Source organism: Labrus mixtus, chromosome 6 (assembly GCF_963584025.1).
Source record: "Labrus mixtus chromosome 6, fLabMix1.1, whole genome shotgun sequence".
Lineage (NCBI taxonomy): Eukaryota > Metazoa > Chordata > Actinopteri > Labriformes > Labridae > Labrus > Labrus mixtus.
The window spans coordinates 25,368,339-25,394,419 of record NC_083617.1 but is presented as its reverse complement, the minus strand read 5'-3'; the positions used below and the strand labels follow the sequence as shown (position 1 = coordinate 25,394,419).

The 26,081-nt window shown below is 44.1% G+C and overlaps 1 protein-coding gene across 1 annotated transcript; it reads left to right on the top strand.

Annotated features, from left to right (window-relative positions):
- Window positions 1-1,421: 1,421 nt before the first annotated feature.
- socs5b (suppressor of cytokine signaling 5b) lies at window positions 1,422-20,104 on the top strand. The gene is made up of 2 exons (XM_061040703.1): window positions 1,422-1,876; window positions 10,465-20,104. Exon 2 carries the CDS (start codon window positions 10,484-10,486, stop codon window positions 12,167-12,169), a length of 1,686 nt encoding a protein of 561 aa, XP_060896686.1. The 5' UTR covers window positions 1,422-1,876; window positions 10,465-10,483; the 3' UTR covers window positions 12,170-20,104.
- Window positions 20,105-26,081: the final 5,977 nt, after the last annotated feature.

The window sequence follows — 26,081 nt, the reverse complement described above, 5'->3', positions numbered from 1 at the left end:
TTTGCGTCCATTGAGTTGACGGTGCAGACATTTAAGATGAACCGGGCCTGATTAGCATTAGTATCTATGCTTATGATATAATGCTGTCTGGCAGCCCATTCATGGAAAAAAGGAAAGTTGGGCACATAATTCATTTTTGATCCATTAATACGTTAAAATATGGCACAGGAGAAAACTAGTGCACACACATCCAGGCAAAATGTATACAGGTGCAGGACAAGAAATGTAGCTAACTGCAGAAAAAAATAGATTAGGCAATTCCTGAAGAAACTGCAGTGTGAGAGCTGGGAATGCTTTGAGCATAAGCAGCTACCATCACAGCCATGGCTGTTGAAGCCATCGCTCCCACAGTCGCTTTTGCAGCTTTTTCTACCTCCATGCTGCAAGAGCGAAGATAACACAAGTCTCACACTTGTAAATGGTAAAACGCTTTTCTAGTCTTCTGACTACCCAAAGTGCTTTTACACCGCAGGCCACAACTACACATTCACACCCTAATTGTAGAGGCTGCAATGTATTGAGACCATCAGAAGTAACTAATCCCATTGGCATTAATACACCGCAGACGAATTCTGATTCTGAGGATTCAAAGGTCCCTGTCCTGTTAAATTGTTGATCAAGCCTGCGGGTATCATGCTAACATTGGTCCGATGGAGGTTTTGGGCACAACATGTGACAATTATTTTATTATTCTGTTTTTTCTGCTACATTCTTCACTTTTGATTTTAAAGAGAGTAAAATTGTTTTGAAATTGGCGCAGAGGCTCGTGCAGTTCTTCTCACCTGGATGACATCAGTGGTCCGGGTCAGGTGTTGTGCCGAGAAATGCATTCCCGCTAAGAACTGCATGCACCTGGTGGAAGTGTTCAAAAACGATATAAATTGTATTTCTTAGGAAAAGATGACAAACCTTATACCACAGCAGGGGCTCAAAATGTGTTCATTTTGCAATGACAGAAAACCTCCCTAAAGAGGCCCCATCTGACAACACACCTTGTCCATGCCCTGGGAAGCATCGCTTGCATTTACAAACCAAAGTTTGTCGATGGAAGTCAGCGGAGAAAAAAGGAGATGAATGATCTGTGTGGGAGTGAAAACAGAACGAGGACTCAGTGTCAGGACCCTGGCAGACATGATGCTGATCAGCGCTTGTTGGAGGGGCCCCCTATGAAGTTTTGCTTAGGGCCCCAACAGACCTGCCTGCACACAGTGTTTGTCTCTGAAGTGTCTGTAGAGTAAAATAAAGGGTGGATGCAAAATATGGCAGTGTTTGCATTGTGTGTGTTATATTGTGTTTGCATTGTCCTGCGAGGTGAGTGCAATTATCGGCAGGGATGCATTTCTCGGTATAACACCGGCCCTGTCACATCCAGCATCACTTCACCTCTCCACGTTTCCAAGTCGCTGCCAGCGGATCCTCCTCCGCCTCCGCCCGCTCATTGGTGACGCCAGCTGCGGGGCATTCCCTATCCGCGTCCTCCGTCGGAAATGGCCGTCAGTTCCCGGTCCTCCATTGGACTGAGCCGCTGTCAGTCGGCCTCCCTCCCGCTGAACACCGTCCGCCTCTCCGGCTCTCCGTCTCCGTCATATTGGCTGCGAGGAGCAGCAGCGAGCACGGCTGAGAAGAAGACCCCCACCATGACGGGAAACGGGGCTCCCGCTGCGCTTTAAAAAATGATTTAGCCCTTTAAACATTTTTACTAGTATTTTACTAATTAATTAGAAAATAATCGGGATGATACCTTCAAGTATCCGAGAACCTTTAGTGCTTTCCTCCGACACCGTGGTCCACCAGGGGGATGTAGTCCTGACTTCTCTTCACAGCCGCTTTCTGCAGACAAAGAGTGCTTGTGAATAAAGCTTTCAAAGACACACGGGTAAGAGATATGAACTCGAGAAACGACCCGTCACTACTTCACATGGACCCCTTTGTCTTTACATCATCTTTACGCAAAATAACAAAAACCGGGTTTATTCGTGGTGAATTATTGTGTCGATTCTCCTCGAGCTAACACGCTAAGCTAACACGCTAACCCCGCTAGCCGAAGCAAACACGCTAACCCCGCTAGCCGAAGCTAACATTAGAAACTCCACTCCAGGGAATGCTAACCGTTAGCATTTTTGACAGCTCCAGAGTCTGAACCGCTAGTCGGCTCACCAGGCTGTATTTGAGACAACTAGCTGTATTTACTGACAACACAAAGAGACGATTGTTTTTACAAATTATTACTTTACATCTGTCTTCCAACAGACTACACTGAAGCTGAGATAATGATTTATTCTCGGCTGTAGGCTGCGTTAGCGGTGCTAGCATTCAGCTAACTTGGATGGGACCAGAGAGAAGCGGGGCCTCCAGAAACCTGAAGGCCTTCCAACCATTTCTGTACACCAGCTTTAAAAACTACAGATTTGTCCCTTTATTTGCCATCAGTGGTAAAGGTTATCTGTTTTCTGCAGAAGTATTTTCTGGTAGTATAAGGGGATCTCACCTTCAACCACAGATATGTATGTAGAGTTATATTAACACCAAGACATTAATGTGACAGGCTTAATGTCCTTAAAACGATTGTTTGCTCAAAATGCAACCAAAAGGAAGGTTTTGTTCAACTTAATTTAGCTTGACGTAGTTCTCTGCTTGACTTACGTGTTGTATTTATTATTTGCACTGCTTGAAAATGCATTTTCAGTTTACCAGATTGTGAGAGAATAGAATAAATCTTAATTTTCCACCAAAGCTGGGAATTCGCTTAAAGCTGGCGACTAACTAAACGATTTTCTAATCTTGTCCGATTTTAAAAATGTGAGCCCACAGACATTAGGACAGTGTCAAACGATTTTAAATACTATAATCCTCCGAGCGCATACACTACTAGACGATTGAGCCAGACCAGGAGACCATACAGCTGCTGTCTGTAGTAACGATTTAACAGATGAGATCTCACAGAAACAAACGTGACTTCGCGAAAAACAAATATTCAGGATGATCGACGTTGTGGGATTGCTTTCCTGCTGTGTTGTTTCTTTCAGCATAAAAACAGAAAATGAAAAAAGTGTATTACGGGATGAAATCCTGGCTGAGAAGACGGATTTTGTGCAGCTTTATACAACTTGCAGCGCTAGCTGAGGGTGAGTTGTGAGAGTAGGCAGCATCTGGTTTGTGACGCTTCCAAGTGTGCCCGCTCTCATTGGCTCATTCTGTCGGAGGCAGTCGAACCTGGAATCGTAAATATCTAACATGTTTAAATGGTTCTCAAATCAACCATGGCCAGCTTTAGACTCTCACGATACATATTGAAGTTCATGGGTTTAGATCTCTTCAGTCCTTTTTAAGGTTAAATATGATTACCGCTCTTTGGGTAAATAACTTCTTAAATACATTTTTAGATGCCATAGGGCTCAAACTTGTTAAAGAGAGGACGATAATTATCTGCTATGATGCTATCTTACTTTCTTCCTTGTCTTATCAGTAAATAGTTGAGACCCAGGCTTTTGTGGTTTGCCCACTTTTTCGCCTGTTGATGACACGACCTTAGAGAGTTTATTCTTAAATGTACAGCTCAGGTGATCGTAGCAGGAAGGAAGATGATAGTTAAAACACACTCAACAATAGATCTGTAGATTAGTTGTAGAATTTGCTGAATGACACCAAGGCCACTGAGTTTCTCTAGAGATAAAGTAACTGTGAGCATTTTTTGAAAGCAAACTCTTTATTTTTAGAGAAACTAAGCTGGCAGTCCAGAACTGTGCCAAGAGCATCGCCTGGTGGGAGCCACAAATTGATTTTTTGATGAAAAAACTTAAAGTAAAAGTTTTAATAGGTGTTGAGGTTGAATTTTGAAAAGTCAGTGAGATTCATGAGCGATATACAGACCATTATGCATTCGTTTGCATTTCTATTTGACAGCTTTTGTATCTTTTATAAGTTTGTGTTTTCATTTGACTTTTGTTAATGAAATGCAAGATGGAGATATTTGTGTACTGTATTTAACTTGACTTGTAGAGATGGGGGAAAAAAATAATTACAGCATAGTATCACAATATTTTACTTTGATATTATAACCCCAGGGGTTGCACAATTTATTTTTAACATGTTGCTTTGTTAAAAATTCCTGCAGTTGTACAGTTGTCCATACATGTTTGTGTTCAGTTAAGTTTGATTAGACTGAAATACTAACAGTTCAGTTTGTGAGGAGCATGTGGCCTTTTACCGAGTTGAACTTTTGTCACAGTCTTGGTCAGTCTGTGGATTTGACTCCCATTGTGTAGAAATAAAAAAAGACTTAAGTGAGATGAAAAAAACTGACAATTTTTTCTTATTTGATAAAACAGTTCCTGATTTAGTTTAGTGTAGTGGACATGATATGCAGTTAAAAAGGTATATGGTAATGTATCCAGTTCTCCGCAAATCACAAAATGTTTAAAATCGCACTAATATCATATCGTGGGGACTCCTCCCCACCCCTGGGAGTTAACCCATCGAGATCAAGATCTGTTCCACAAGGGTGACCAGGCCTGAGGGGCAGCAGCACACGTCATAATTAACATCATATGATGAAGCAACAGTTTACAAACAATACGTTAAGAGCAACAACGAGCAAAGTGCCCAAGTTACAGATTACAACTCAAAAACACAAGATGTGTCCAATGGTCTCAGGTTTTTGTCAAATACGCTTTTGTATCGTTTGCACACTTTTCCAATAGTAACAAACTTTATGTAGTTTGTGCTGAATTTTAGGTTGCAGGATTGTGTTTCACCATGCAACACTGCCCTCACCTAAAACCTGCAAACACATAGTTCACCTTTCATTGTGGAAAAAAAAAACCTTGCATAGTTTGCCTGTAAAAACATTTCTACGTGTTGTGGTTAAAATTAAAGTGATCTGTCAGTCATTTACTCACTCAGTGTGGATGTCTGCAGTCCCACATTTGTTTCAGAAAGCAAGAAGCTACAAATATCTCATTAACTCTGCTCTGGTCTGAGCAGCGAGGGCGTCCTCTCTTAGATCAGTGTGATCCCAGGAGGATGGGTGTGTTGGGCTGCCAGAGAGCAAAAGTAGCCTCGTTCTGGTTCAGGGCGGCTTTAGATGGTTGTGCACTAGATTGGACTATTGGTGTGGTGTTTTTTTATCAACGTTTGACAGTCACGAAGAATCGTGTATTATTTTTTTAGCTTAGCAGAATAAGCTGTAGGTTAGCATGTTGCAGAGACAGAATTAAACACAACTTCAACTTAAATGTGTCTGTAGATTTTCCTTCTATGTCCATGTTGTTCTATTATCTTATTTCGATTGCTCCGAGAGTTTCTCTGAAGTCCAGGTCGACGCAGTTATATGGCAGCCATTTTTGTCTGGTGTCACGCTCAGGTTGAGAAGCTCATAAGCTCTCATAATGTTTTTCTGCTGTATTCCAGTTTTTTTTTCTAATTGTATAGAAATCTAGGGTTGTAGTCAAGACCACACTAACCGAGACAAGACAGAGACATTTAGGGACAGAGTCAAGACCATAAATATCACTGAAAAATCATCAACTTGTCTTTAGGGGGCATGTCACTCACTTAGACCGGAATACCAGGAAGGTTGTGGTCGTAACCGGGGGATAAAAATCAAACTACAAGTGAATTGACGTTATTTGTTCCTTTAGAAAGAGGTGTTTTCCTTCTAACCACAGTAATGACCTGTAAAAATAGCCTGTCAGTGGTGGTCTTGATTTAAAATCCGGAGTCCGCCCAGTCTAAGACGAGACTTCAACATGTAGAAATCGTTTTCTCTGGGACATCAGTGGCCTAGTGGTTAGTCTGCGCTCCCCATGTGCAGAGGCTGTTGTCCTCAAAGTGGGCGGCCCGGTTTCAACTCGGACAATGAACATTTCCTTTACAAAGTTGTCCATTCAGGCGCTTCTGCTCGTCCACATAGTGGTAGAGTAACTGTGTGTATGTGTGAGCATGTAAAAAGTCCAGTTAGCAACGTTAGCACCAGCGCTAGTTTGGTTACGCCTGCCATCGCACTAATCTCATGTCAACTAAAGTGACAGTGTCACACAATAGCGTCCCAGAGGAGAAACCAGCGCACAGTGTGACATCACAAGAACAAAACTTTGTTTTTCCTGTCTTCACCTTTTTGTGCCTTTTTTGTTGGAGAGACAAGACAGTGGATAGAGTTAAAAATCAGGGAGAGAGAGAGAGGGAAACAACATGCGGGAAAGGAGCCACAGGTCCAATTCGAACCTGGGCTGCCTGCCTGGGGGGGGCTACAGCCTCCGTACATGGGGCGCGCGCCCAGACCACTTGCCCACCAGTGCCCTAAACATAACCACCTTAAATGGAGTTTCCAAAAAATCTTGACTCTGGAAGAAGTTTTCCAAAAGGTGTGTTTTCAATTACATAAATGCGTATGAAAGGCCAAAACGCACAGAAAAAATCTGTTTGAAAAAATACCTGCCTACGTGTGGACTAGCCTTTAGAAACGCCTGGTTTCTATGGGTTCTGTCTCTCTGCGTGTTAAGTTAATCTTCTGAATCCTTGGAGTTTCTTGTCATTTGAGAGTTAAGCCAAATGAGTCAAAGCTTTTACCATCAGCAGATAGTGCTGTGAAGAGATGCTTGTTAATTTCTGCATTTCTAGTGTGATATGTCTTAGCATGCAGCGCCATGTTTGCCTACATGCAACAGCTTTATTGTTTTAACTGTGGCAGCAGACACAGTACACCTAGGAGGGTTTTTAAATCAAACTTGGACATGATGAGAGTTTGTCCGTTTGTGTCGAGGTCACTGGAAAGTTTCATTGTTTGTAATTTTGAGCTGAATGGTGAAACACGCCTACCCCGATGGAAAATGCAGCATCTGAAGATGAAGCTGATATAACATCGAGCTTACTGAGGGAGGAGAGCAGGGTGTGAACATGCAGTTTTTAGTGCTGTGCAGCAGTGTTTCTCTCATGCTGGTTGTACACTTTCAGGTAAAAAAAAACAAAAACATGCTGTTAAAGTTTAGATTTAGCTTGTCTTTAAATGTAGAAATGAAATGTGGGTTGATATATACATTTGTACAAAGTTTGTGTGGCGAGCGTCATATTGGACGGATAAATCTCATTTCACTGAAAACATTGAAGTGAAATGATGTCACCGATGACAGAGTTTATACTGTGAGTTGGTCGTTGTGAGCAGTAAAATAGTCATTTTTTTAAACATGTATTTTGATAAAGTTTAGTGTTTATGCTGAATGAGACAGGAGATGACGTAGTTTCTACACAATGCAAGAGATGAGTTGAGGTCCGCTTCTGGAGCAACGGCACTTGTGCATGTAAGTGAGGGGGCGTGGCTTTAGAGGGAGCACAGAGGGGAGGGGGTGGGTGTAGACGGAGCAATGAGGGAATGTTACTTTCAAAATCATGCTAGTTTTTGAAAATGACTATAGGGTTGTGATATTTTACTAAAAAAAGTAATTAATGGGAAGACTTTGTGATTAATAGACCCGCAATAGGGGCGGCAGTAGCCAAGCGGTTATATTGTGTGCCCCATGTATAGAGGTTTAAGTCCTTAAAGTGGGCGGCGTGGGTTTGAAACTGACCTGTGGCTCCTTTCCTGCATGTTCTCTCTCTCCCTTCCTTATTTCTGATCATATCAACTGTCCTGTCTCTCTAATAAAGGCATAAAAAGCCTCCAAAATAAATCTTAAAAAGACAAAAGTCAGTAACAGTAAAAAACATAAAGATGGTTAGAGCGATGAAACACAAGAAGGATATGGAAATAGATCAATCGGTTTTAACAAACATGCACATTCAAGAAAGTAAATACCTTGTCAAAATACTTGAATATATAGGTACATTTAATAAGAAAAAGTTAACCAATGGCTAGCTAATGAAGGGGAAAACTTAATTAATGAAATAAATTAAACAAAATAGACTAAAAATTCAGTTCATAAACAGTAAGTCAAAGCTATACTTTCAGCCTCTTTTACAAATATCAACATGTAGCATTGCTGTAGTTTTTATTCAGAAGCATCAAGATGATAATTCTGTTCTCAATAAATGTTAGCCACAGCAGCACTAATCGACACGTTTAAGAGGTTTTAAACACTTCAGAGAAACATTAGTTTTACAAATTTGTATTTGTACTCAGCATATTTTAATTTGCATTATAGAGATGTTACTATGAGGACTCTGCGGGTCGACACTTACATGAACGTAGGTCATGGCTTGAGAGCGTAAACAACGGACCAGTGGCTGCACAAACTCAGAAACTTTATGGTCGTAGAAACGGAGATAAATCACAGCGACTGTCCCGTTTAGGGATGCAGTTTATCAGTTTGATATTTCTTCAAAGCAGCCACATGTCTCGAGTAGATAGATGTTGTCATCTTTAGATTACGCAGGAAGTCAATAAGGCAGGGGGGAGGGAGGGGGAGACACTCTGACGTCATGATTAAGTTAGCGGCGGACCGGCCCCCCAGCTAATCAACTTAATCAGTTGTGCTGAAGACCAGTCTGGTTTCCTGTTCATCACAGAGCTATCACAGCTGACTGTGCTGATCAATGTCTTTATCAATATGAAGAGGTTAACTTTACACACAGGATGTCCCGCAGTCGGAGGACTGAGGAGGAGGAGGGAGGAGAGTAGCTGTAACTCTCGAATAATTAATGAAATTGAAGGGCTCGTTCACCTATGTTCAACCTTCTCTCTTTCTATCCGAGTAAAGTATAAATGGTCAAAATGTCTGCAGATGATGGGAATGTTTTCTAAATCTGCAAAGCTGCAAAATCTGTCGTTCTTATTGCTTCAGCACCATCATTTCACGTACCCGGTCTCCTGCTAGATTTATGAACTATCACATCTTGATTTCTTTGCAAACTAGCCACAAAACTTCTCCACAAAGAGAAAATGATCCAGAAGATCGATCTCTGAGTATGTAACCAACAAGGTGACATGTTAGCATTTTGGCTGTCTGTTTACTAGAGACCGATTATGAAGTGGAGTTGGCCGAAGCTCTGGCTGCTCATGTGCAATGCATCCTGGTATGTGTAGGCACTACTGGCATTGTACTCAGCTTTCTGCCGATTGTTTCTTTGTTTAGATTCCAAAACGGTAAAGTAAAGCTCTGAAAATGTGAGCTGGGATAGCCTAACCTACCAGTCGCATGTCCCATGTACAGAGGGCTATAGTGTAGTTGCAGCGGCTGCAGATTTCAAAACCGAACTAAATGCTCAGGAAGAAAACGTCCATGCAGAAAGGCAGGCTTATCCCATAAACCTAGTAGTATCCCCTATTAATCCTGACCAGGGTCATCACAATACCAGAAATTTAAAATGTGATTCTAGTAAAGATCAAACGATATCGATGCCTGTTTGGATACCATGGCAACAAGAAAATAAGTTATGTTTTTTTATTACCAAAAATTTCATGCAAACTCCTGCACACTCTCTGAATTGAACATATACATCTGCAACATTTTGCATTTGTGCATTATAGACATTGCTCTCAAATTTTCTTTTGCAGCAACTTTATCGTTAAGAAATCACAAGAGCTCAAATCGTTTTCAAACAAGTGGTACTGAAGTATCAGATATTCTGACAACCTTAGTCCTGACAAATTACTAATTATTAATATATTTTTACCAGCTCTATAGCACCAACCATTTCCATGAGGTCACTTCATGTTTTAACCTGTTTTGATCAGTCCATAGTAGCAGTGCAAGTCGGCGTCTGTTGTTTGCTGTCATCCTGCAGTAATTGAACTCAAATAAGTTCTTCTTTCCTTTGCTCTAACTGTAGTTACTAGTAGCACCCATTAAATATAATATTGCTGTGCACAAGTCCTGTGGCGTGGGGGATGAATTGTGGCATTGAAAATTACCTTTGGGACCAAGAAGCTAACTCGTTAGTGTTTGGACTTGTTGGATTTTATAGAAGCACAGAAATATGTTCCCTAATAAAGCCCAACTTAAACAGGAGAATAAAAGCTGCGGTATGAAATCTTTGCAGGTTTCGTGTTTTCTATCAGGCCACCTACCTGTGCTGACTGTAAAGTTTGAAGAATTTAAATGCAGTTTGAGGCTACATCTTCCAAGTGGCTGTCAAACTGCAGCAGAGCGGTAAATCATGAGCCTTTGTGGGTGTGCATGTGGCCCGTCTGCTGCTGTTACAGGGAAAGTTTTCGGTCAGGTCTAGACTGGCTCTGTAATACAGTACATACCAGCAGATCAGCTGTGAGCAGATCCTGGGTTCATTTATAGCCGTGGCCTTGTGTCCCTGCACGTCTGCCTGGCAACTCCTCACTCTACTGCTCCAACTCCTCCAGCTCACCCACCTCTCAGACACTTTGGCCCCGTTAGACTCACCATGTTTAATTACTAGATACGCAGCAGTCTAGGGAATTAAATGTAGGGCATTCTTTATGTAGCTTTATGTGGGGCGTCGTAGCTGCTGTGATTTCTCCACCTGTGACTGACTCAGTTTGTCTCCTGTTCTCTGCAGCTCCCCGGAGCTCCTGTTGATGAAGAAAGTGGGCAACATGTGGAGCAACCTGAAGAGCAAATGTCAGACTCTGTTTCACAGCAGCAGCTCAGGACCCGGTGAGAGCAGGCCGGACGCCAACGCGGTCCACTGTGTGCTTGACATCGGACAAGGAGGCAGCTCAGATGAGGCTCAGGCGTCCGAAGCCCCCAGTCCATCGCGAAGCCTCCTGCCAGTTCCTATGGTAACAGCAGGCCGCCGCCATCACAACTGTGTGTCAGACATCCCTCAGATTGTCGAGATCACTCTCGACAAGGACACTGAGGATGTGCGGGGGGGCTCAGGGGGCGTTCCTATGGCCCGCAGAGACTCTTATTCCCGTCATGCCCCGTGGGGGGGGAAGAAAAAACACTCATGTTCCACCAAAACCCAAAGTTCCTTGGAAGCAGACAGGCGGTCTGGCCGTTTAAGGGGTAGCGGGAATAGGAGGGATCGACGTTATGGAATCGGCTCCATCCAGGAAATGAGCGACTCCGTTTCTGGAGGACGCAGTCTGAACGCTCGCTCTCTGAAGCAACGGCTGAGTGACACTGTTGGGCTGTGTTTACCCCTCCCCCCTCGCAGACGCTCAGCTAAGAACCCCGTTACCTCCAAACGCAAGATCCACCTGACGGAGCTGATGCTGGAGACCTGCCCCTTCCCCCCTGGATCAGACCTCGCACACAAGTGGCACCTGATCAAGCAGCACACGGCACCAGTCAGCCCCCATTCCTCCACCGCCCTGCTCGATGCCTTCGACCCAGCCCACCCCTCCCCTGAGGACGAGGAGGAGCGTCTGCGTGAGCGCCGCAGACTCAGCATCGAGGAAGGTGTGGACCCCCCTCCCAATGCACAGATCCACACCCTGGAGGCCTCAGTGCCTGGCTCCTCTCTCTACAAACTGGGACCAAAGTTGGCTCCCGGCACAGGGGAATCCTCTGGGGAGGTCCGGTCCTTGGGGTCCGGCAGCTCTGCGAGTGCTGGATCATCGGGGGCCTGCAGTTCGTTGTTGGGGGCTGCAGCGTCGGCTCAGGACTGTGACTCGGAGGAGGACTCGACCACCCTCTGTCTGCAGGCCAGGAGGCCCAAACAGCGGCACGCTTCCGGGGACGGACAACTGAGCCGGCAGCAGCCTGGACCCTGGAAGGTCCACACCCAGATAGACTACATCCATTGCCTGGTCCCGGACCTGTGGCAGATCACTGCTCTGCCCTGCTACTGGGGCGTGATGGACCGCTATGAGGCCGAGGCACTGCTGGACGGGCGGCCGGAGGGCACGTTCCTGCTGCGTGACTCGGCCCAGGAGGTCTACCTCTTCTCCGTTAGCTTCCGCCGTTACAACCGCTCGCTGCACGCCCGCATCGAGCAGTGGAACCACAACTTCAGCTTCGACGCTCACGACCCGTGTGTGTTCCATTCGTCCACCGTCACAGGACTGCTGGAGCACTACAAGGACCCCAGCGCCTGCATGTTCTTTGAACCGCTGCTCACAGCGCCGCTCAATCGGACCTTTCCCTTCGGCCTGCAGCACCTGGCTCGGGCTGCCATCTGCCGCTGGACCACTTACGATGGTATAGGCTCTCTGCCACTACCACCCGCCCTGCAGGACTTTCTCAAGGAGTATCACTATAAACAGAAAGTACGAGTCCGCTGGCTGGAGAGGGAACCGCCAACAAAGGTCAAATAGGGCGGGGCTTCTCTGAACCTGCACATATGCTGCAGGAGGGTTACACATCCTGAGGAGCTCCTCGTTAGAGCTGTAGAGACATTTCTCTCTTTCTGGTGGGGGATGAAATCTAAATGTAACAAGCTATACAAGATTCATTCTAATCTTTGCTTTAGTTATTACTTACATCACAGAAAATACATATGATTATATTCAGTATAACGCTGTCTGGCAAGCACATGTTTTTGTGTTGAACAGGTTGTTTTGACCAGGAGGGGAGGCACAAATATCAGAGCTTTGTGTCTTTTCTCTCCTGCTTTGTGCTAAATGTCTGCCTGATCCCACCACTTCATCACCTGCCTGTACACCTGCCTGCATGCCTCCCTCTTCATCCCAAACCGCTATTTAAGCCCACACAGCTCCGTTGTACAGTTCACTTTGTGCTCTCCCTTTTTTTCTTTCTTCCTGAGCTTGTCAAAGCACAGAGTGGAGCACCTTCACAGGAGGTGTGTGTGTGTGTGGGTGGAGAGGGCATCTGGAGGTGCTTATTGGTGTATTGCAGTCACAGCTTGTCCCATGGATGGAGCTACATACTTCAGCATCCCTTTGCACGCATGGCATGAGCTTCAGCCGAGTCGGGACACATTCAGAGCGATCAGGGAAATGAAACGCCTAGTGAGGGCTACGGATGAGTCCTTCAACATGAGTTCCCCCTCAAGCAGTAATGGTGACAAATGATCAGTCTATGGTTTCATTAAGAGCGAGCTGAACTTGTCAACTTTATTCCCACTGTGTGGTTTCAAAAAAAGAGAGACATTATACGGAAATATTCAGACACGTCGGGCCATTGTTGCACTTGTGAAAGCAGTCTGTCAGTTCTGAGGTGCACATACGAGCTCTATGGCATTTAGGAAAACATTTGAGCTGTTTGCTGTTTTAAAAGAAATGTTTTGGCTTTATTATTTTGTTTCACACCTGCCTCCTTCTGTCAGCATCTTCCTGGGCATCGACCCTGTGTATCCATCCTCCTGAGCCACATTTCTTTATAGATCAATAAGCTAACATTTTTTACACTTTACATCTACCTTTCCTCAATTGTATAACTTCTCCAACCAACAGTCCCAAACTCAAATGCTGTCCGTTCATGGTAACAAACGTCAAAGAAAAGAAGAACAAAATGAACAAATCAGAAGCTTACACCGGCAAATGTTTGATAGTTCTGCTCATGCAACCGTTGAGCAATTATCAAAATAGTTTCAGACAATTTCCTCAGATTGACGCATGTAAATATTTATGTTCGACACCTGTTGTTCTTTCTCCGACTTCCACAGAGGTTGGCAAAGATTTCTTCCTCCCTCTCAGTATTTTACTCTGAACCCCGAATCAGAGGAGCCCGACAGAAAACACTTTGAATATATCCTGTGACCTTAATCCCTGTCTTTTTTTTTAACAAAATGTGTTTCAAAAAAATATATATATATTTATTAATTTAAGAAAGTAACTCTTAGATAAAGGAAACGGGGACCTGACATTTAGTTGACCCTGCATGGTGCAGGTATAAGGTGCTGATTTAACTCCCTGATTTACACACAGTAGAGAGGTGATGGTCTCCAACACTTCAGTGATTACTTTCCGAAGGTCTCACTCAAAACAACGCCTTCATCGCCCAGTTTTTAGAGTCGAAGTTGAAGCGTAGACTGCAGCCGAAGCTCGCTTGAGTTATGTAATCTGACTGGTTGTAGTTGTGTGTGTGTGTGTGTGTGGCTACAACATAAAAGACCTCAAGTCCACTCTAATTTTGTCAGTTGAATCTTTGCACTTTGGCTTTATTGTAACAGCATAGGAAGTTTGCAACTGAACACACCAGGTCTCGGAATAACCCTGAAGTGTGTCCGAATTATCCTCAGCGGTCTCATCTTCTCGCAAAATGCAGAAACTGTAAATAAAACCTGTAGAAAGACTTAAAGAGCCAATATTATGCCCTTTTTGGGGTTCGTATATTTAATCTATGTAACTACTTTTGTACGTTCACAATAGCTAAAGTTTGAAAAAAGTGTCGGTTTTCATGTACTGCTCCTTCTTGCTCCCTCTACGCTCTGAGTCCGTCAGCTACGCTCTGCTGAGCCCACACTGTTAGATCCCACGTGGGCCAAGTCTGTTCTGATTGGTGTGCCGATCCGCTCTGTCGTTATTGGTCAGTTGCTCAGCACGCGTCTCGGAAATTTCAACATGAGCTGCTGGGCTTGCCACAACGAGCCAATGGGCTTAGATCAGTGATCTCACACTGACAATGACAAATTTTTATCGAGGGGGGCTAGAACTGAGCGTTACATGCGGCTAATGCTACAGCTAACAGGAGGACGTAGGAGAAGCCGCGTTTCTGCGGACTTTGAATTTTTGCACATAGATGTGCCTAAACATGCACAGGACACTTGGAAAACACACTAAAGAGCATATAAAACCAGAAAAAGCATAATATGGGACCTTTGATACTGCAGCGTCCTTTTAAAAATCTGTGTTTCTCTAATTCTCTTCTGAAAAGCCTTAGAGGCTGAGAACTGAGCTGCGGTCCGATGTGTGGTGTAAGAAAGCGGTCAGCTGAAAGCCTGCGCTCAAAGGAAACTGATTAACATGTTTCTGACAGGTACAAACGTAACTTGATACGAAATAAAAATGATAAAATTGCGAGGCTGTAGCGTGTTTAACAGCCAAACTTGATTCAACTGACAAAATCGGAGTCAGCTGCGTGGTCGGGACACGCTGCTGGATAGGGGGTCATTTGTGTTGTGTTCTCTGAAGAGTAATTAAGTGTGACCTTGGTGCTTTTTTTTTTTTTTTTTTTTTTTAAAAACACTTCATCTTGTTCCAGTGTAGTCGAATCCTGAATCAGGCGGTGCTTTAACCCCATCGGTTAGACTGATGGAGGAGCTATGAGCTCACTCTGATGGTGCACGCTAAAGTTTTTACTATTCAAATGTCCGAGGTGCTATAACGGATTACAGTACACCTGTTGTGGCTGTAGTCCGGTGACTTCAACAGTGCTCATATTTTCAACTCCGAGCGCTTGAAAAAGGACGCTGGGTGCTTCACTTTTGTCCAGGCGGCCGCTCTCTGCCGCTCTCTCCTTGTTGAAAATTTAATAAAGACTCTGGTGCTAAGACAAAATGAATTGCCAGGTGGACACGGGGCCTAAGTGGTTTCTAAAGTTTCCTGCTGGTGTTTGAGGATATGGCCTCTAAAGTATAACTAGTGATCATTAAAATCAATCACTGGACGCAATTTGAGCTGAGCTGCCAGCAGCGCAGGGGTCTGACATTAATGACATTCTTGTGAGACTTGCTCGCTTGCATTTCCTCTCGGCAGACTCCACAGTTGTATGAGATGAGTGAAGACAAGAAATGTCGGTAAAAATGTGGCGTCTCTACCTGTGCAGAGATTGCTGGAGAGATTTCACACGCCCCATGTGCAGAGGAAATAGTCCTCATGGCAGTGGCCGAGGGTTCGAATCCGACCTCGGCCCTTGGCTGCATGTCTGACCACACTCTCTCCTCCCGACATGTTCTGTCTCTCTTCAGCTGTCCTATCCAATAAAGGCAAAAAATCTCCCCAAATATAGCTTTAGAAAGTTGCCTTCCCTATCTTTAAAATCCAACGTGTGCATCTCAGGAGGAGGTTGGAGAAATTCAGAGTTGTCCCCCTTCGTTGCATTAAAAGGAAACGATGAGCTGCGAAGTGTGCAGATGTGAAACCTGCAGGTCAGGTGTCAAACTGAAATCATCGAGCCTCAAGACGATCTCAAATTGCTTCATATTGATCGAATCAGTGAGGATGAATTACCCGAGTCTTTGAGCAAACAGCTGTGTAGTAATAAACAAAGAGAATATTTAAATTATGATGCAATCACAGAATGACAGACTGCTCTTCCTACTCACCCGGTAAATCCCACACAGACACCCGGAAGTTCAAAAGCGGTGCAAAACCTGAGACAGGTAACAGGTGTTCAAAGATGATCCACATAGGTACCCTGAACATTTCCCTCTCATAGAAGTCCAAAACATTTCCCACCGTTGGCACATTTTTCTTCAGAACCTTAAACACCAAATCGCCTCCGTGTTGGCTCTGAAGGAGCGAGAGAGAGAGACAGCCGGGGGATGAAGTTGACATTGATCCGCTCGTCTTTGCACTTTAATGTGTCAGGATTTTCAGCCACCTGTACATCCTATTTAAATAACGCACAGATGTAAAACTATCCTGCTCACTGTCACCTGTCTAGCACGCCAATCACAGGCTAATTTGACTATGATTGGATATGACTTTCCTGTGTACTGAGAGGTACCGTGCAATCCGATTTTTAAGACTCATTCTGTCTCTGGGGGTTTAAAACTGTCTTCCTGCGCAGCGATTTCCATGCTCAACGAGTCGTGTCAGGTCATGTGAGACGGTGGCAGCTGCACTTGTAATGGCGGTGCACATCTGTGCATTTTAAACTGGTATACTGGTCGAACAGGTATATAAGAAGCAGCCCACTTGTTGGATGAAAGCAAAAGGTTTTCATCTTATACACCGGATTTTACGTTATATTGTTCTGAAATCTGAGCTGACCTGGAGGTGTTTGTCCCGCTCTGTTGAAGAGGAGGAGGGTGACAGAGAGCTTCCTGTGCAACAGTGGTGTGCTCATGGAGAGGGCGAGGCGTTTGCTGAAGTAAAAAGCACTTTAGTTGTGTACTTGTTGTGTTCCACAGTGTGAGAGGAATCAGGACTGTTTTTTGGTTGTTTTGGCTTTTTATTGCAGCAATGTACCTGTTTTAACCAATTTATCAAAGTTACATCATCACCATAGTATTTAAAAATCAATAAATATCAGTCTATTTTAAATCTTTTGACAGCCATTTGTGATCAGAGTCCCTGTGGTTGAGGGTTCTGAAATGTCCACGTTGAGGCTACGTCCACAATAATTCATAGGTATTTCACACCAGCTCCCGTGTATCGTGGTGCGTTAGCGTTGGAAGCACTGCTGACCTCGTCTTAGTTTGTCTGCGGCTCTGTTGTACTTGTCAAGTCTCAGGAGACGAGACATGACGTACAAAGACCGATTAAGAAATGGTGGACGAGGCAACCGAGTCTGAGGCTTTGATGACAGCTTTTATATCGGTGCGACTTATTCAACGCATCAACAGAAGAGTGAAGAAGAAAATACTGGCGATTGCAGTCTTAAGTTTGTGCATCAGCCGCAGGATACATAAACCTCACCAATCCCCTCCGACTTGCTGGTGGTGATTTTTCCTGAATATATCCTGCTGCGGTCTCACGTCAGCGCACTCCCAACTTCACTGGGGGAGGAGGGTGGGGGAAGTCAGTGAAAAAATGTGGCTTTTTGTGTTCACACATGCAGCTCATCCTGAATATTTCAGGAAGTTTTGTGCAAGTGTGAAATCACCAATCAACACTTTAATCGGCCATATTGGTATTTCACTTAAGATCAATACCTGCAAGTGAAGATTGCACACTTATGCAGGAGGTGAATATTGTGTGAACAAATCGTTGTATCGGCCCTGACGAGAGCACACGGATGATGACTTTTCCTGTTCGTTAGTGATCGTGGAAGTTACTGATGGCGGAGATAAGTCCTGAAGCAGAGCTGCAACATCATGTAAAGTGGACTTTAAAACACCATCGTAAAGGGAACCTGTATTAGTGTGGATGTAGCTTTATTAGTCTGGCTTGTTTGAATTGTTTTCAAAAGAGAGAAAGCATTGTCACCTGGATCAGCACCATATACTCGTCCTTTGACGGTATGTTTTTGTGCATTAAGTTGCACCTGTAAGACTGAAAATGTATCTAAATTTACATCCAGTATGAACCCTCAACCATTAATCCAAGCTGAGAGTTTTCAGCTATTTCATTCTGGAAACGCTGCACCGAAACGCCAAAACACCCGACGTGTCTGAATCTTCCTGATGTCACTGTTTGTGTTTGAGCTCATGGAGTCGAGACGTGTGTGTGCAGAAGAAGTGGGCGGTCCTTAAGTTTGTCACTGATGGTTGTTTCAGAGTGGTGTAGATGGAGCTGCATAGAGGGAGGGGACACGGGGTCACTGTGAGGGAGGATGACACTGACTCCTATGAACGATGCCTCTTTGCCCCCCCCCCCCCCCCATCACCCTTTTTTCTCAGGCAGGCCCGTTGAGAGGAGCGTCCTCTCAGCCCAGTTTTCCCCATGGGAAATATGTGACGTACGTGTGGCACAGGTTCGCCAGTTAACCCGCAGATTTAGAAGGGAGGAGGAGGGCGTTTTTATGATGAGTGATTTTACTTTTCTGTCTGCAACACACACCTCCTGACACCTGCACTACCCTAGGTATACACACACACACACACACACACACACCTCCTCCACCCTAAACCAGGAGGTGTGTCATCATGGACCACATTAAGCCACGCCCCCTCTCTCTGAGCTCCTCCCCTGATTAAGAGAAGCGAACATTGTGTGTACATGTTTATTCTGTGATCTTCTGAAAAACAGTGATTGAATCTATCTGACTCTTTATTGTCATCAGTGTGACATCATGTAGCTGCACTATGAAAGCAGGAAACCACGAGCCCCCCCCGAAAAAAAAAACATCTCTGTAAGACTCACGGTTCCAGTTCGGAGGTCGCCTCAGACTGCAGGAGTTTTATGATCTGGTTGCATAACACATGAAAGGATGACTCAGATATCTCAAACATGCTGCACTAAAAGATTTTCAAAATGTTTGAGCATTGTTACCAACGGGTACGGGATATAAAAGAAATGATTGCAGGGGTTATCTGGAGCAAGAACCGCACTAACATGACCTCAAATGATCCAGCAGGATCGCTCAGGATCATCAGATGGGGGGGGGTAAGACCCAGAGAAAAGTTAACGATGAGGTGAATCTCTGCAGAGAAAAAAAAACAATCAAAAGAAAAAGAGGCTGATTGAAAACATGTTTGTGAGGATGTGGCCAACAGTTTGTTTTCTGTCCACAGTAGCATGCTACCTCACGTTAGCAGCAGGTTTAGTGGCAGCCCCGCCTTCTTGCAGACTCGACGCTTTCATCCCGATTTTAACTCCTAAATATCAAAAGTGTTAGAAATCATCTGCTTAGCTTTTAAGAATCTACAAGCTGATAATAAGCGGGGGAATCTGGATCTTAAAAGTTTTACTTTTGCAGAAATTTCTCGCAAAATCTCGCCTCCGACTTTGGATCCTCTCTGATTGTTTCGAGGAGAATCTGATGTAAATCTCCATTTATAAAAAAAAAAAAAAAAAAAAACTCCTGCAGCCTGAGCCCCAGAGGTCAAACAAACTTAAAAAAAAATAAAAAGAAGATATTTTAAACATTTTATTTCCTGTTCCCGTATATATTTGAGAGAGCTGGGTTATATGCAAACAGAAAAAGATGTATGAGAGAAATATAATTTTTCATTCTCCCTGATATGCAATGGAGTGTAACAATGGTCACTTTAATGCTGTATGTGCACATCGGTTGCTGTGTGGACGAGGCTGAAGCAGGACTTGACAATGATGGGAGATAATGGTCGTCACTCTGCAGCACCGCCGTGTTCCCACGCCGCCTTATTCGTCCTGACCAATCGCAGGAGCCCTTTTAAAAAGAGAGCGAGCTGCTGTCAGACGAATAACACTGTTCCATTTGACTTCTGCTTTTCTTTTTGTTTTTTTTCTTCTGCTGTCAGGTAGACTTCGGAGCGTGTAAATGGCATAACCATGTTCACATCTCACCGTCTGTTTCTGTGTATCTGCTTCACTGTTCAAAGAGAAAAAAAAAATCAGTGGTTTCCAGTATAACCTGTTCATTTTAAAAAGCCGTACGATGCGACACTTGTAGCTGTCACTCTTGGTGCTTGGCTTATGCTTCATTGTCTTAATATTCCAAATAAAACTGTTAAGTGTTATCCACACTGGCCCGGGACATAATGTCGAGTTTGTTTTTCTTTATTCATCATGTTTTTGTCTTCTGAAAGCGGTGGGTCTCTGACCTTTTTATTCCTCCAAGCCCCCTGTAACTGCACCTTAGGAAAGATGAGCTCCCCCGGGGAACCACAGGGAGAATGGGGAATCTTCATGTATTTCATGAAGATTCATTTTTCTATTGTTTTCAGGGATGAATGTTTTGTTTTCTGGGTGTAAGCTGAACACTTCATCTCTGGATGTCTCTACAGAACAGGCCGACGCGCCTGTTCCCACCACATCTGTAGTGTTGTAGTCAAGACCACACTAACCCCAGACCGAGACATACCCGAGACCAGAGTGCTCCGAGGCCGAGTCAAGACCAAGATGTAGGGATCAAGACCGAGACAAGACCAAGATGTAGGGATCAAGACCGAGACAAGACCAAGACGTTTTCAGAAATGCATTCCTAAAAATATCTGAAGGATGCTCCTGACATCGTCCTGATCTTTTTGTTCACACATGCACATCACAGCAGGAGACTATCCTTGTCAGACTGGAGAAGGGGTTGCTGGGTCTCCTGAGGTAAGAGAACATTAAAGAGAACGTCAGATATACATCCCTTCTAAAAAAATCATTCCTGACTGAGACAAGAAAAAAGGTCAATTTGGTCCATGTGTGAATCTATGAAATATGATTTCTGAACTCTTTCACAAACTGCCTTAAAATCAGGGTAAAATCTCCCATTTGGTCACCTTAAGTCTGCAGCTTGTACTCTTCAGTTTTCCTCCCAAAGCAGAAAAACATCGACCCTGCACTCCCCCCGCCCGCCATACGTCCCCCACCCCCATCAGCAGCAGCTATGCAGACAGACACGAGCGGGCTGCCTGGAACTTCACAGTTAAGTATTTGTTCATTTGAAATGAAGTATAAATAGCATGTGGGTTATCAGTTTCAAGTTAGCTACCAGAGGCTTATGAATAATTGACACTCACCCAGGAGGAGGAGGAGTGGAGCGGGGAGGGGGGTGGGATCCATGCAGGGCAGGAAACTTTCTGTGGACTAAAAGAAGTGATGAAACTCGTCTACATGCTGTGACAACAAACAAATCTACAGCGTGATGCAAACAATCCCTGAACTCTGCAGGATAGAAACTCTGAGTGGCACTCTGGTGAGGAGGACGAGAGGGCCGATGATGAAGATACTCTCAGTTCATCCTCCTTCACCGCAGTGTGGACGCCTCCTTATCATTCTTCTCTCAGCTGTTTCTCTGTCCGTGCCTTGAGCTGCAAGAAGCGTCTGTCAGTGCTTAAAAAAAACGAGAACTCTGCTATCAAGATACTTTTTATTTTGTCTAACTTTACCAAGAAAGTTTTAATGTTTTCTAATGATGATGCTTTGACAGTATTCTCACATGTAACATACTCGAGAGGCTAACTTTATTAGTGTTAGTGTCTAGAAGCGTGCTTAGTGTTTGGTGTAATGAAGTATTGCGTGCAAGATGAAAACTGTAGTCTTCGGAGGTCATGTTCGGGATGGGAGTTAGGGCTTTCACACTTGCAGAAAACTCCTGATATTTCCAGGAGGAAGCTGTATGTGTGAACACAAACAGACACATTTTTTTCGCTCTGACTTCACCTGGAGTTTCTCCTGCCAGACCCCTGATATTTTTTCCGCAGCAAGTCCGAGTGAGCTGAGTGAGAACGCAGCAGGATATTCTCACCTCGAGCCAATGAGATGGGGGGAGTGATGTTTATTTACTGTGACTGGAGTCAGTGCATAGACTGTCTGCACACGGCCGCTATGATCTACAAAGTTATCCAGATATTTTCAGGAGTGCATATTTGAAAACTTTTCTTGGTCTTAAGCTGCATAAACATAAGAAATCTGACGAATTATCATCAATTTACATCTCCCTTTTTGATCAATAACTGAAGGTTCAATGTGTAGTGCTTATCTCAACTTCCTGTTAAACTGTGTCTCCATCTCCCTCTGTTGAACAAAATTAAAGCCAAAGTATTCATGCATCTGGCATGAACATGCGCTTGTGACTTAATTTCAAGACAAGACACGTGCAGATTGGAGCTGGCTGGAGGAACCTCAGAATCGACCACACGCCCCTTCCGCTTACCTAAACATTTTATTCAACTTCCTGATAGAAGGTCAAAGGTCCCTCAGGTGCGTTCAGAACGCAGCGAAACAGATTCTTGAGTCGGTTTGAAGCAGACACTCACAGTTATGGAAAGTTCAGTGACTCTTGTTTTAGTGTTTATGCTTCCTGTTCCTCCTCTTCTTTGCTAATCTTGTGCACACAGCGCTGCAGGAGACTCATTCGCCATCAGAGCTGTCAATCACGACCTCACATCTGCTCTCTTTTGCATAAAAAAAAGTTCTCTGAAAAATTAAGCTTGGGTACAATTCAGCATGATGATAAATAATTATTATAACAGAATCCAGGCTTGACAAAAAATTATTTGGTGTGTATTTTGATTTCATAGCTTGACCTATGTCCCATCTGTTAACATGGAGGAGGCGGGGTTTATGACCTTTACTGCAGCCAGTCAGCAGGGGGAGCTCCAAATGTTTTGGTTTCACTTCCAGGCTGCTGTTACTGCGTCCATCCTAAAACCGATACTTCACCCGTTGAAACATGAATCTGTATTGACATTGGGTCATATATGTAGAAATGTGAAATACATTTTGAAGTTGGAGCCTTCTTGACCAAGAAAAGACAGAAAGTGTCTTTTTGGCTCATGTGGATGAAAGACACCAAATCCCAGAATGCACAGCACCGCATGCCAATCCCACTGAAGCTAGGGTCCTCTATTTACAGACATTTACTACAACACATAATTCAAATTCAAATAACTTTATTTATCCGTTAGGAACTTCATTTGTGTAAAAGAGCATCAGTGCGCACACAGCTAGACACAAAAACAACAAGAAAACACACACATACAAGTGGCTCTATTAAAAGCATGATAAATAGGTAATAAATAATTGTTATAAGCGGTTAAATGAGTTGAAACATACTTTTATCATACTTTCGTTCTTCTCAACTTTCTCCACAGAGCCTGTAAGCATAGCTTGGCAAGATGGCTGACTTTGAGTTTCGGTTTTGGGAGTGAGGTCCACCCACTGATCTGTGATAGGTCCCCCCATGGGCGGGTTGAAAACATGAGGAACTACCGTTGTAGTTTCACCCCCTCTAACCAAAGCAGCCTCCGATGAGGCTCCTTTTCAGACTTAGAAATACAGAGCTTTCCCATCTTAGGGGAAAATGAGGGCGGGATGCACGACCATTCAAAAATACTACCAGGTTTCTAATGATACAAAGCCTAATGCAAATGGGTGAAGTATCCCTTTAATAAACAGTCTATATTGAACTGTACCAGGCCCAGTTATACGAGCGTGCAAAAGGATGCAATCCCCCTCTCATTTTAAATTTCTGCACCCTTACTGTCTTACATCCATGATCTGATGGTCAGACAGGTGCACGGGACCTGTCTGACCAGGTGTTAACCTCTTCTATCTTTTATTGCTGTTGCCCGTCACTGTAGCTGCATCTCCTTAAATGGTAGATGCACCCTAAGCCATTTTATTCTAGAATCGGCCCTCAATGTACAGACAGATTTTTGAAGAGTTACAGTTCATTTTCAGTGGTATCTGTCGATTTGAAATGTCAGGTACAAGAAAATATACCGTAAGGCGTAATTGGACTTTATCATAGATCTAAGAATTGTTGGAACCCTCCCTCTTTTTTATTTGTTCTTCACCGCAAAAACTAAGAACTGTTTTAGTTCCTGGTACCGTACCCGTTTGGAGGGTACCCGTCTGGAGGAACCTTTTTAGCTCTTGCTTCAGAGTAGGAAACATGGTGGTGTGAATGCAGACTGGTGTGTAGTTCTCAGGGAACTCCCTCGTGGATAATTCTTGATCATTCAGTTAAAATAATTGAAATGACAGCTGGTGATTCAGAGGGAGGAAGTTCAGGCTTCTTACAAACATGATGCTTAACTTTTCTCAAATCATTAAAACAATTGATGTGATCTTTCTGAAAGCAAACATCTGTGGTTTTCTACTCAAAGACATTTTTACAGATTGCTTTCCAGAAATAATCATCTGCTTGTAGAGAAAACGTTCCTGCTGTAACATTTCCTCTGACTTCTGCCTCGGTTGTGTAGCTTTTCATTTCCTCGACTCCTCTCCTCTGAGCCGTTTCCCCGCACAGCGAGCGTGCTAAGCCCAGAGCTCAGCACAGATACACACCACATGGCTGCCTGCTTCTTATCTGCACGCAATACTGACAGAGGAAGAGGAGGAAGAGCACATAGAGAGGGACAGACAGAGAGCAGGATCGAGGCATCGCTGCTGCTGCTGCTTCTCAAGCGCTGGATCAACGCCAAGTCTGCGGCGGCGAAGTGAGCGTTGACCTCCAGTTAACCTGACGTGGACGCTCAGACAGGCACGCGCTCTCACCCAGGCTTCAATCCATATTTCATGCAGAAATATATCCTCCAGACAGGATTTTACACCCTCTGCAGAGCTCTCCTCCCATTGGCTGGAAGGGCAGAGGAGGGCGGGGTCTCGAGACGAGGTTGCTCCTCTTCACGTCGTCAGAGCCAAGAGCAACAATCGCACAAGCGTCTGCAGCTACTGCAGCGCAGAGAGGACGGTCCACCAGGCCGGCTGCTCGGCACATTATAAGATCCACAACTTAGCGTGGATCTGATCAGCTGTTCAGCATGAAGCTTCAACCTCAGACCCCCACACCTGTCCAACATCTGCCGCAGGAACGCAGTCCAAGTTCTCCTTCACATTATCTGATTAATGCAGAATGCTGTTTTCACACACACACACACACACACACACACACACACACACACACAAAACTCCTGCTGGTCCACCATTTCCTCACCGTCCTTTTAACGTCCTGTCCTCCAATCCCGTCCAATCGTGAAAGTCGCCTGCTTTAAGGTGCAACTGTGAAATGGCAAGTCAGGTATAGATTTCAGGGCTGTGCTGAAATGTTCTTGTGCGTGTGAGGAAAATGCTGAACTCCCTAGATACTATATTTAGAATTTTTACACACATTCAAAATAGGCTAAACCTACGTTCATTTTTTTTGCTGAGTACTTACATCACCTCAAATATTTCCAACAGTAATCAAAGCCAGAGAAATCCACATTAGCTCATCGTCATGACTACGGTCAACTCAGAGTTATTTTTCATCTGGCAGTGAGGGTAGAGTATATTATACTTTCGACAGCCACCATAGTTGGCAGTATAGTGTTAGCTATGTGCTATGTTGTTATAGTTAAACTTCCAATGCCAGGAGGTTGATCATCACCAAACTCCTGCTAACAATGAAATACAACGGCACTCTACCCTTAACACTTACAGCCATCAGCAAAATGTTAACAACTTGTAAACAACCACATTTACAAAATAATGCTAGACTTTTTTTTAACTGGAGCTCAGACGTGTTGGACGGTCTGCAAACTAATCATCAAAAAGCTCCAACAGCACAAACACGGCCCAGGGGTTAAAGGTCAGGGACTAAATTAGCTGAGGGGAAACCACCTAGCAGACAGCTAGTAGCTCCCACCTGTCACTCAAAGAGGCCACGCCCCCTAATTCTACATCCCTTTAAGCCTTAATATAATGTAAACAGGTGAGTTGTATAAACATTCAGCCCGTACAGTTGAAGAGAGAAATGAACTCTAGAGACCCAAACTGTTTTTGTACCGTGATGTAAACATGTTTATTTTAACATGGAGCTCTATGAGGACTGACTCACTGCGGGAGACAGACTCTAGTGGACACTGGAGGAACTGCCGTTTTTGGCATTTCCAAATTGGCTTCATATTTCAGCCCTGGAAGTTGCTGCGTGTAAAGACTTGGCCCCAAGACAAAACTTCCTTTAAAGAAAACAATACACAGCTATTTCACTTTGTCTATGAATTTATTAAATAATTATTCAAGCACGACTTCAGACGATTCA

Excerpts from the sequence above, each read along its gene's own strand:
- socs5b (XM_061040703.1), top strand. The coding sequence starts at position 10,484 with ATGAAGAAAGTGGGCAACATGTGGAGCAACCTGAAGAGCAAATGTCAG.